The sequence below is a fragment of the Ammodytes marinus genome, assembly GCF_949987685.1.
Source record: "Ammodytes marinus genome assembly, chromosome: 21".
In the NCBI taxonomy this organism is placed as follows: Eukaryota; Metazoa; Chordata; class Actinopteri; order Uranoscopiformes; family Ammodytidae; genus Ammodytes; species Ammodytes marinus.
In genome coordinates, this window is record NC_137225.1 from 14,432,740 (window position 1) to 14,445,638 (window position 12,899).

At 41.7% G+C, this 12,899-nt stretch overlaps 1 protein-coding gene across 1 annotated transcript; it reads left to right on the forward strand.

Moving 5' to 3' along the window:
* Positions 1-950: 950 nt before the first annotated feature.
* On the forward strand, positions 951-8,850 carry prdm14 (PR domain containing 14; the record flags this gene model as incomplete). The annotated part of the gene is made up of 8 exons (XM_080050049.1): positions 951-1,650; positions 1,853-1,906; positions 2,102-2,262; positions 2,376-2,646; positions 2,742-2,944; positions 3,320-3,421; positions 4,538-4,757; positions 8,795-8,850. 8 exons carry the CDS (start codon positions 951-953, stop codon positions 8,848-8,850), a joined length of 1,767 nt encoding a protein of 588 aa, XP_079906175.1.
* Between the last annotated feature and the right edge of the window lie 4,049 nt (positions 8,851-12,899).

The following is a 12,899-nucleotide window of genomic DNA, read 5'->3' on the forward strand; positions in this document are numbered from 1 at the left end:
AGGCTTATTTAGTAATGCTTTTTTAAATACTATGGACTATAACGATAATCCAATTGGTTTTTTCGTAGGTTTTAAATGACGCACGAAGCATGACACCCCCCTACATTTAATCATTTAAATTCTCATCTTTTCAATTCCAATTTATTGTTTTATTTTGCTTGATTATTATACTTTCCTTCAGCCCATGTATTGCTCCCACTGCTGATGTCTTCTATTTTTTGCTATGGGTGTACGGTAGGCCTAATTGTGAAGTCTATAAAAAAGCTTCATTAATGTTGACCTCTGCTCTTGCCAACGCTTCTTTAATGAGTGTCATGACCCTGGTTTGTCTCTCTATTTACTGGCTGATTGGTAAACGGTTCCCAAAAAGAACACACCAGTGAACTAGCCGGTCGTTTAAAGCCGCTGATGAACGTTGGATGTGTCTAGCGCGTGTGCTCTCAGCTGGAAATAATGCAAAATAGGCTCTCCAATTTCACTTGGGCTTGCTTTTACTTATTGTGCAATAGTTGTGTTCAATTCTTGCCCGATATTTGTTATCTGCAGCAGCTCATTGTAAATAATAAGTTTTAATATTGTACATTCTGGAGATTCACCCACTCATTCAATACTGTAATATAGTGTTACATTAATTCCCTGTCAGGATCTAAAGTTAACATGATATTTCAATCGATGGTTATCAAGTTTGTTACACTAAAGTTTCGACATTGGTATAGCTCTTTAAGGGGAAATTACAATAATTGAATAAGCCTTCTGGTGGAAAGCTTTAGTGAAAAATAAATAATAATTCAGTTGTGGTCAACCTAGGCCTATATGATGTCATGTTTCCGTTTATAGATATCTTGCATTCAACTTTTATAACTCACCCCCACTTCCTCTCCCACCCCCTCTCTCTCTCATCCACTATACAGGACACACAGGCATCTCCGTTTGAACCGCTACTTTTCATCATGTCCGTGACCCTGTCCAGCATCCCTTTAGTGCTGAAGGACAAGACGAGTTACAGCGGCATGCTTAAGGGCAGTCCCGCTCGGGGCTGCTTCTACCCTGCCCCTCTCCACCCCGGGCCCGGCCCCCACCACCACCACCAACACCAACACCACCACTACATGGACTTCTTCCCGCGGAACCAACAAAGCATACTGCACCCGCTCAAGTCCCTTGGCCGCCTGGTGTCAGACACACGCCACCAGGCGTCCTTTCCTCTCAGCTTGCCTGGCGGAGCGACACCGTTCCTCGGCCACCACGCCTCGGTCCTGCACGAGCACATGTTTAACGCCTCGGGGACCCCCGCCGCCTCCTACCTGAGCCAGATGTTGCCCAATGGACACACAATGGCATTCTCAAAACCGGAGGAACTTGCCGCTGTGGTGACAGAGCACGCAGCCGGTCCGCTGTCGTCGGACTTCCACAGCAGCCCTTCTTCCAGTGAAAGATCCTCGTCTGTTGCTTCCTCTGTTGCCACCATCTCCCCGCCTAAGGAGAGTTCGTTTCGGCTTCGGAGCGCAGAGATGTCGCACGAAAAGACACAGCGCACATCGTTTAATTTTAGCGAGGACGACTTGTTCTTGGTGCTCTACGGTTACTCCAGTAGTAAGGAGCAAAACGTGGGTCACGCTATATCAGGACTGGCACTACCCGAGAAGTCAGGTGAGACTTCTAAAAAGCTATTGGATGGTCGTTGGGTTTAACATATAAAAAAAATATAGCTGCATAATTGTAGGTCTATAAACTTATATTGCTGATCACTTTTATCAAATAAAATGTTGTAATTCATCGATACCTGGTACCACAAAATTGGATCAACCAATATCAATGAGTCTTAATTAATTAATTGTGATTTATTTGGCAGTTTCTGACTCTAACATTCTCCCACTGGACAAAGCAACACTTGAACTTCCAGAAGGTACGACCTGCCAACTTTCTATACATAAATCACCTTTTTATTCATTCGTGTGTGTGTGTGTGTGTGTGTGTGTGTGTGTGTGTGTGTGTGTGTGTGTGTGTGTGTGTGTGTGTGTGTGTGTGTGTGTGTGTGTGTGTGTGTGTGTGTGTGCCTGAATTCATGAGATCTGACGATGTTCTGTCGCCTGTGCCGCAGGTTTAACCATCGTCCAGGCAGCTTGGGGAAGCGTCTCACACCGTGGGGTTTTCGCCGACAAAAGCAGCATTCCTAAAGGCACGCGCTTCGGACCTTTCCAAGGCAAACTGGTCAATACCAGCGAGATTAAAACGTACGACGACAACACTTTGATGTGGGAGGTAAGGTGTAGTTGGAAATGTTCCCAAAAATCTAGTCCAGCCTATGAATCGTTTGATCGCTTGAACTAGCCTATATCATCTAATGCAAAACATTTGTTATCCATCCAATCCAGGTATTTGAAAACGGCCGCTTGAGTCACTTTGTGGATGGCAGGGTAGGCTCCGGGAACTGGATGTCTCTAGTGAAGTGCGCTCGCTTCCCAGACGAGCAGAATCTAATCGCTGTACAGGTCCAGGGTCAGATCTTCTACGAGGCCTGCAAAGAGATCGTTGCAGGCCAGGAGCTGCTGGTGTGGTATGGAGACTGCTACATGCAGTTCCTCGGCATCCCTCTCACCCTGAAAGACTCCAGAGAGGACAACAAAGCACTTCCCTCCCCTGAAGGTCGCAATCTAACTTTAGTCTGAATCTACTCTTATTATCTTGGCTTTTACCACCATACTAAACGTAATTCTTTTTCTACACTTCCAACCCCACAGATTCTGATGAAGGTTTCAAGTGTGACAGATGCGGTAAGGTGTTTGCATACAGGTACTACAGAGACAAGCATCTCAAGTACACGCGCTGCGTGGACCAGGGCGACAGAAAGTTCCCCTGTCACCTCTGCAACAGATCGTTCGAGAAGAGGGACCGATTAAGGATCCACGTTTTACACGTTCACGAAAAACACAGGCCACACAAGGTAGGCTCCACTGAAACAGTGCTGCGCCTGCGCATACACTGAAAAGGTGCATGCAAAAGTTGTTTGCGTGGTGCTGAAAGAACAGCTCCCTACAGCGTCGCTCATAACGGATGCTTCAAGTTTTTATTGGGCCTCGTAAAAAAGGCAAATTACTGTGAGAGCTCAGGCTGGTGGTAACCTTATAGCCTGAAGCATCATATCTAAATACCAGGGAAACATTTAGCATTATTTTCCATTGAAACGTCAAATATCCAACCGACTGCATATGTTAAAATAAAATATTTAACAAATTTAACTATCTATTTTTTTAATACAAATGTATATGAAGGAATAATTTTAACTAATTCCTTTGTGTTATATTTGTGTGATCGGCAGTGCTCGGTGTGTGGAAAGTGTTTCTCCCAGTCGTCCAGTCTCAACAAACACATGCGCGTGCACTCTGGAGAACGGCCATACAAGTGTGTTTACTGCAATAAGGTAAGGAGACTTTTTTTTAATCTTTCCTATTCCTTTCCTATTCGAAGGATATATATATATATATATATATTATATATTATATATATTATATATTATATAAGGCACCTATGTATAATTGAGTTATGTAGTGACTTTGGCCCCCAAACCCCTAAAGCAAAATGTCTTCAATAATAATGTCTAGCAAAAATTTAATTTATTTGTTCACCTTTCTTGAACTATTATACAATACAATGTATCTTTATAACCGCATAGTTTCATTTAAGAACCAAAATTAAGAGGCATTTCCAGCAATAAAGAGTCTCCTTCTTTCCGGTGGAGACTTCCCCCTAATGGAAGTGATAAGAGGCTTCTATCTTCCAGAACAGTCATTTAGTTCTGCTTCTGGTTGTACAGGACCTGAAGGCCTTCTCGAGCTCCTCCTTGCTTCTCTCGTCTTTTCTTCAACCCGCAGCATTTCTGGAACCATTAACCGCTTCCTCGTTTCATGGTGCATTTGGCGCGAGCCCCCTCATTATTGTCTTCGACGGGCGCGTGCTCCGCGGAGACACTTACATGCTAATTATCGCCAGATGTACACCCACCCCTTTGTCTGCCGAGGTTCTACTTTTAATTTACGGCCCTTGAATGAGCAGAAGTTTTTTTTGTTCTTTTCTTTCACGCGATATCCTCCTCCCCTTTTTATGCACCCCAAGAAGGTTTTGTTTAACCTAATCTCCTTTCTCCTCATCTGGACAATTTGGGCCACGAGACCAGAGGTTTAGTTTTGAGGGGCTATAGAAGGCATTACACGACTGTAATTCTTAAACATAGGCCTATGCAGACATTATGTATGTATTATTTTTAACCAATTATCGTTAAGGCAAAGCAGTGGCTGAACTAAATGGTAAAATGTCAGAAGCGGCGCTTAGGGTTTTGCCAAATTAGCATAGCATAATTGGCTTAATTACAATAGAACTAGTCCTACAGGTGTGCTTGGAGCTAGCAAATAAGCCAAATAAATATTGCTTTTTAAAACCCTCTGCCAACTAAAATGTCACAACTTGTGTTGCTTAAATTGATCATTCAACACGAGGAAAATCGAAAACATCATTCTCACCGAGTGTTTTTCTCCTCCAGGCCTTCACTGCTTCCAGCATCCTGCGGACACACATCCGCCAGCACTCGGGAGAGCGGCCCTTCAAGTGTAAACACTGCGGGAAGGCCTTCGCCTCCCACGCAGCCCACGACAGCCACGTCCGACGGACCCACGCTAAGGACAAGACCTATCCCTGCGACCTGTGCGGGGCCTCCTTTCTAGATGAACAGGAACTTCAATACCACATGAAAAATCACAAAAGTAAGACGAAAATATTTTTTTTTTCCCGACATCATAACCTGAGTGATAGGAAGCATGTAGTGTCCTTTTACATAGTTATTTTAGGGATAAGCCTATAATGCAAATATTTAAATGCATGCAAGTAAGCAATTTGAACAATCGAATATTAAGAAGAATAGGTGTTAGATAAAATTTAGACTAATATTTTCCCAATAGGAAAATCAGTAATAAATGGAAGGCTTTCAATTCTGGAAAGGTGTATTTCAATGGCAGCACATGTGTATAAATGAATTCAGCTGCTAGTTTCATTTTGTAGGCTAGGCTATAATTCACAAGCAGATTTGAAGATGTGTGACTTTAGCAGATACAATTGCAATAATAATAATAATAATAATAATAATAATAATAATAATAATAATAATAATAATAATAATAATAATAATAATAATAATAATAATAATATGTTAATAACCTAATAAAAATAACAATAACCTAATACTAATTATATTGAATTGTTCAGCCTTGCCAACTTGTTATTCATTGAGTTATTTTCTCGCCCTGCAGAAATCTTGGACAGCACAGTTCTTCAATCTTCTCCTGGCAGTGGATTACAGAGGGACACCGTGTTTCCAGTGAAGGGCAATGCAAAAATACAGAAAACAACTGGACCCAACCAATCTTACACCGGTTTAACAGTTTTAAATCCAGAATATCGGCCCTGGAACTAGTCCTTGTGAGCTTAAATATACTCTGTCAATCCTGACAAAGAGAACATTTCTAATTGTGTGTAATATTTTGAAGAATTTAAGAAGATACAGGTGGGGCTAAATCCATACAGGATCATCGTTAATACCTTGAAAGATACATAAATAAGGCCTATATGGTAGGATCTCTGGATTTTCTCTGTGTAAATGCTGTTTAAGCAACAACAATAAAAATGCCATTCGATAATATGCCTATTTTAAATGGCTTGTCATTATTTAAATTCTTGGGTAACAAAGTGTCTAAATTTATTTATGATAAAATATGTTGTCTGTTGTATTGTGGCTTTAAGCTTTCATTCTGCAATGATCTTGTGAACCCAATGTGTACCAGGAATAGTAAGAACTAAAAACTATTATTATTATTATTATTATTATTATTATTATTATTATTATTATTATTATTATTATTATTATTATTATTATTATTATTATTATTATTATTATTATTATTATTATTATCACATTGGGTTTTTGTACATCGAGTAATGCTTGAAAAGCAAAGCTGTTTTTATCATTGTAGATTTGAGCCTATTTGTGTACAAAATAAATGTTTTATCCTCTCTTTAATTAATTTATAGCCTGTGAAAATATTTTTTATGTCAAGCTGCAAAAGCAATCAAAGTTGTCCTCATTTGTCTGCGTTTTCATAATTAACTAATAAAAAAATCAGCGCATGGAAACAAGATTGTTGGCTCTGGTTTATGTGGTTTATGTTACAAATTAAAAAAATAATGCACAAACTTTCCCTTTGGGCTACTCGGTATTTTTTTTAAATCTATAATGTTTAAACTTTAAATAAACTTGTAAATGTAGTGTATAGTTTTCGTTAAAGACTGGGGATTTTTGGTCAGAAATGTAACAAAGAGGAAACAAAAACATAATTTACTTACTCTAGCTTTTTTTTTTCTTCTGTCCAAAAGCATTCATGTCCATGCAGTAAAAAGAGTGTCAGGTTGTTAAATAATTCAGATATTACACCATGGATGGTTGTCTTCTTTCAGATCTTTGCATGCATGTGTGTTTTTATATTGGTATGTACCCCGTGCATTTTGTGAGAAGGTCCAGTGTTCACCATTAGCATCAGCCAATGCATTTGTCCCCTTTGTGTGCAACCACTGTCTAGTGTGTTTACTATTTGCAGCTGAGTGATGAATTGGTGACTGCGCGGTCGCAGTATAAAATGAACAAACCCCACTGGACCAAATGAATTACAATGGAGTGCAGCAGTAAAGTTGTCTATTGCTCCATGCACTCACAAAGGAGCTTGTGACTGACATCTGCCCTCACACTGTCACCAATTGTCCCACATGTGTTGTCCTGAGATATATAGATTAAATTAGATTAGATTAGATTAGATAGATAGATAGATAGATAGATAGATAGATAGATAGATAGATAGATAGATAGATAGATAGATAGATAGATAGATAGACAGACAGACAGACAGACAGACAGACAGACAGACAGACAGACAGACAGACAGATAGATAGATAGAGAGTGTGTGTGTGTGTGTGTGTGTGTGTGTGTGTGTGTGTGTGTGTGTGTGTGTGTGTGTGTGTGTGTGTGTGTGTGTGTGTGTGTGTGTGTGTGTGTGTGTGTGTGTGTGTGTGTGTGTGTGTGTGTGTGTGTGCGTGCGTGCGTGCCTATGTGTGTGTTGGGGTTTCATTTGAGGGAAAAGCCCCAATTGGTAGCATGGTGGCAGCAGCATGGGGTCTGACAGATGACACGGTGTGCAGCCTTTGTCTCAGTGTTCTGTTATGTGATCTCTAACCTCTGGGTCACCGAGCTTTACACTGAGGGCATGTAGTCAGGCACAACAATGCGTTGACAGTGCTAAGTGAGTGCTACGAAACAAAATCAAAGCACTCGCAGAAGAGAAATAGGGCAAAAAGGGTAAATGATTGAAAGAAAACTATAGTGTTTCTCCATGAAGAGTTAAATATCAAACTGATTTGATATGATGCATATCTGAAACCATCCTGTTTTGCCATCAGATCAGAGTGATACAGGTGGCTTAAGATATTATTATATTCCTTTTTGCTTCATTTTTTCCTTGGCTATTTGCATTGAGAACAGCAGTAAAAACAGTAAACATCTCAGTCCGGCCTCTCTGTTTTATTTTCTGTAACGGATGGACGGCAGCCTTCAGGGTCAGGGGTCATCCCCATCACTGGATGTTTAACAGCATTCCTCTCTGTTGAAATGGCCCAAATATGGATGCTTGAACAAGTGCAGATCACCCTTCATTGGACCGGCGCCTCCCACGTATATAAACAACCCCCAAGCCACTGCCGTGGGCCTGCTGTAAAAGAAAGAAAAGAAAGAGAGAATACTCCCTTCTGTGGCCTTCCAGGAGCAGAGGGGTGGAGGAGAAGGATGGGACGAGAAAACAAAGACAAGAAGTAAAGACAGAAGGAGAAAATAAAAAAAGGAGAATGATCTGCCAGAACTGAAATACTGACACTGTTAGCGAGCCGGGTGCTAAAAGACTGTTTTTTACTAGCACCTCTTTGATTGGCTGATTTAGGTCTCTCTCAAAGCATGGAAGAACTTTTATCCAGGTCGTTTATACAGATTGATTTCACACTTAACCTCGTAGCGAGTTACCCGGGGCCTCTGGAGGGCCATCCGTCAGATGAATCTTTTTATTCATGTGATATTAATGATAGGAGCAGTGTCAGTGCTTTGTGGCGTATAGACGAGGTTGATTCCAATTTGAGGTTGAGGCAAAACAGCCATAACTCTCTCCAAAACCGTGTGTGAAATGGTATAACTCTCAAGTTTATAAATGCCATAATTGTGGTATAGTAATAATGCATGTAAAGATGTAAAGACTGTTATTACAATTGGGGCCACCTGTGTGCTTGTGAAATGCATTACTTCATAGTACAGCATGATTGATAGATTTTCTCCTCTGTTCTTCTTCCTCTCTGTCTGCTATGCTAGTGGAGCTGAGTGGTCAAACGCTCTGATGTATTAGCTTCTATTGATTGCCTAATAGCTGTCAGTGTGTGTGTGTGTGTGTGTGTGTGTGTGTGTGTGTGTGTTTGTGTGTGTGTGTGTGTGTGTGTGTGTGTGTGTGTGTGTGTGTGTGTGTGTGTGTGTGTGTGCGTGTGTGTGCATGTGCATGCACGTGCATGCGTGCGTGTGTGTGTGTGTGTGTGTGTGTGTGTTTGTTGTAGTCTGGCCGATGTAGAGGCTATAGCCCCTGTTCCAGACAGTCCTCGGACCCTCCGCTGAGTGGACTCATAAACTATAACCACACCATCTCTCTGTGTCCATCTGTGCCTCAGTCTGCCTCCGACCACACGAAAAACTCAGCGCTGATGAAGATGAAAGAGGCTTCTAAAACATTGACATTTTGTTTACAGTGCATTCATCTTGATCTCACTGGGAACGTGACAAACAGCTCCTCTATCTCATAACATATTTCTTAATATATCCGCTTCTGAGCCCTTCCAAAAACATGCTCTAATAATGAAAACTAGTGTCCTGAGATTGGATCCACACACCCTGACTTCTCCTTGTAATTCCTCTTCCTGTGTCTCTCATCTTTTGTGTTTTGCTCTCCTAGAAAACTGGAGATTTTAATTATCTAAGGACAGCTTAATTGAATCTAACTTAGATTTTTTTGTGTGTGTGCAGTTTTAGAAGGCACACAACAACAAGTGCATTTGTATTGGTAGCAGTTACTGATGAGCTATATAGAGTAGGGGAGAACGGGGGAATGTGAGACATCGGGTAATGTGAGACACCCCCCTGTATCTAGGCAATGGAACACATTTTTGGTCATGTGAGATACATGTTTTCAAGCCCCTCTTTACCCTTGGCCATGAAAGAGAGGACCTCATGGTGATGTTGTAAGCATGTTTTCTTCACAAAAATTTCTTTTTTGAATGCAAAAGTAAATTATCTTGCTGTCAACTTAATCGATTGTTGTGCCTAAGCAAATTGATTCAGGAAAAAAAACGTATATCATACATGTTGATGAACTACCAACATATGAATCCATGTGATGATGATAACTGAAGATTAGCCTGAATTGCTGAGAGAGGTAGTTTTTTCTCAAGTTGTGGCAGTGGGGTAAAGTGAGACAAATGCTGTGGGGTAAAGTGAGACAGTGTCTGTGCCCTCTTTTAATGAATCCATTATATTTGAGGTAGCAAGGAGACTAGTTTGAATAAGACAAAAGACGATGTGGGCTGGAGGTGGGGGTTGATGGTTGAAGGGGTGTCAGCAAGGACATGGTTTGTATGTGGGGGACAGGAGAGTGACCTTTAACATCAATAGACTCTAAGTAATATGTCTTTATTCAATGAATGATCCCAATAAAACAAATGCAGAAAAATATTAATCAAAGACTCAAAATATGGAAAATGACAGCTGGGTCTAGTCCTGCGTTCTGAGTCCCAAGCTGTTCTAGCTGGTTCTGATTGTTCTTTGCTCTGACCCCCAGACACTAGCTGGCTCTAGGGGTCCTGTGTTCTGACCCCCAGACTGTGTTTTAATCTAACTGGTTCTATCTATCATTTGAATGTGAATTATTGAATATGAATTATATGTCGTATTTGATCAGTTACTTTCAAGTGTTTAGAAAAATGTTTTGCTTAAAGGTGAAGTAAGCGGTTTATTTATGTTAATAAAAGTGTTAAATCGCTCTTTATTCATACAGTGATCACTTACATAATGTGCGTTTCATAAAGCCGATCTCTCAGTCAGCTGCTTTGCATGTAATCGGCAAATAAACTTATTGTAGTATCCCGAAATTTTTATCCAATCAGAAGAGAGAACGCTACAAACCGACACTTGTCTCAATCATATATAGTATATACACTCCATGGTCTCACTGCCAGTGCACGCCAGAGCAACACATGGGTGAATGTGTATGCGCCTACAATGGCGGAGCAGGTAAAAATCCTTCCCAATGTCTGTTTTGATGTTTTTTATCATGTTTTATCACACGCATGGATCTGAGATGATGCTAGATAACTCACTGCTTGAAGACCGCAATGCATTAATGTGGTGACGTAGGGACGAACGAGGGGACTGCTAACTGCAGTAACTGACAGGAAGTTATTATTATTATTGTTATTGACCAAACCCATGATTCTGTTACTAGTCCGACATTAGCTTTGGAATATTTGGTTTTCAAGCTTTTTTTAAAGCAATCATATTTTCACTGCCCTTTGTCTTGAATAAATTCTGCTAATGCCTATTTCTAGGAAACATCCTGAATTAATGGGAAATGTGTACATTTGACTGATAAATCATTTTAGCTCGCTTAGAGGGGTGGTGCAAAAGTAAAAAGTGTCTCACATTAACCCGTTCTCCCCTATATTTAATTTGGTGTGTTTTCAATGCCTGCCTTTACTATGTTTTTAGTTTCAACTCACGCTCGTCACAGTGACATGTTATCTGTGCTACTTCTGACTTTTTTCAAAGAAACATTTGAGTGAAGTCATTTAAGTCTGAATGGACCTACTGAGCTGTGCCCCCCTCCTGTTCCCTCATGCCATTCACCCCAGAGGTTGGAGCTGTTGTTATCGGCCCGTGATTTCCACTGGGACGGTGGACAGTACAGCAGGAGACACACAAAGAGGCTCAGCGGCACGCATGCTACAGACTGGATGAAAGGCATGATCAAACACTGTCTGCAAAGCCTACCCATCTTGCTACCCAGCACAGTGTGTGTGTGTGCGCGCGCGTGTGTGTGTGTGTGTGTGTGTGTGTGTGTGTGTGTGTGTGTGTGTGCGTGTGTGTGTGTGTGTGTGTGTGTGTCTTCTAGGTGGGATTGATGCGTAAGGAGGGCAGATGGCCTTATCCTTCTCTGTGGGGGCTGGTGTGAGGTTCCACTGTGGTCCCGTGGGGCAACATATTTCGGCCCTCCTTTCCCCCGACACACACACACACACACGCATGCACACACACACACACGCACACACACACGCACACACGCACGCACACACACGCACACACACACACACACACACACACACACACACACACAAACACCCACACACACACACACACACACACACACACACACACACACACACACACACACACACACACACACCCCATATAACCCCCTGAAGTAAGACATAATTTACTGTTTACCCAAGCTTTGAGTGTCATGCTTGTAAAATAAGTTTAAAAAAACATGATTTCCTTGCTCCTGTTTGAACTATTAAACCCCTGATGGACTGCCGGGCTCTTCTTTTAGGCCAATTCATATGCAACAGCGCGGAAAGGCAGCAAATCTGCTTGTAGGTTGACATCTGGCATTGTCATTCGGGATGTTAGAAAGTCTTATAGGGTTCCTCTCTCCATGAATTACGCTTTACAATAGTTCTCGTGTGCTATTTGTGTGTCTTTATGCGCAAGGCTATTGTGTGTACCCAACTGTTATTCCTGTGGGCAATGAAGCAGGCAGTTTGGTCGTGAGGAGAGGAGCTACTGTTAGTACTCCCTACCTACCTCCCTCCCTCCGTCTCTCGCTCTCTCACACACACACACACACACACACACACACACTTGTGTTACTGATTTCTGCAACCCCACATGTCTTGTTCCCTTCTGTATGTGTGTGTTTGTTTGCGCAGGTCTCCTTCATTTGTGCAACAAAAAAAATGGCATAAACCGCAGCCTGGTGCTACCTCTTCTACGAAAAAACACATGCAAGTTCTGTGTATTTTCTGTGGGGGCGCCCTTAGCTCAGTTGGTAGGGCGTCCCTACACTATCAATAAAAAGCATAAAAATGCCAAAAAATATCTTTAAAAAAGAAAATAATGATAGAGAGTGGCAGTGTAATTCTTGTGTGACAGTTTCCTCATGGTTCCAGGCATCCCCTGTTGTGCCAGGCTCTATTCTCAGGCGAATGTTCCTCTCGGTGGGGTGGCCGTGTAGAGAGGCCCTGGAGTGTCTTAAACTGATACTTGAGGACAGTCGGGCCACATGCTGCTTCGACACTATCTGCCAGAGGAAAGACACACCACGATGCATGCCTGCATAAATCCACTAATGTAAAAGTTAACCCAACATCCCCAAGAAAATCTTTCCATTTGGGCATTTTGAATACATTTTTCAGTGTTTTAGAAAAGAGTTTAGGTTTTTGGAGATCACAGGAGGATTCAAAGGTTCTACAGCCCCTAAGAATGTGTACACTCTACCAGTAAAAGAAGGATGGCATGTGTTGTCCCTGAGGGAAGGATTTACAACATATGGACACTGTACTCCTGCCACATGCGCGTCCATGCAGAGACGAGGTGACCTCCCTGCCCCTTAAGATGCTCGCTGTTGGTCCAACTAATCCCAACTAAGCTGTCCACTTAGACAAACACTCGGAGGGCAACGCTCACGTATGGCAGACACTGACTCCACCAGCCTGTCAAATAGAG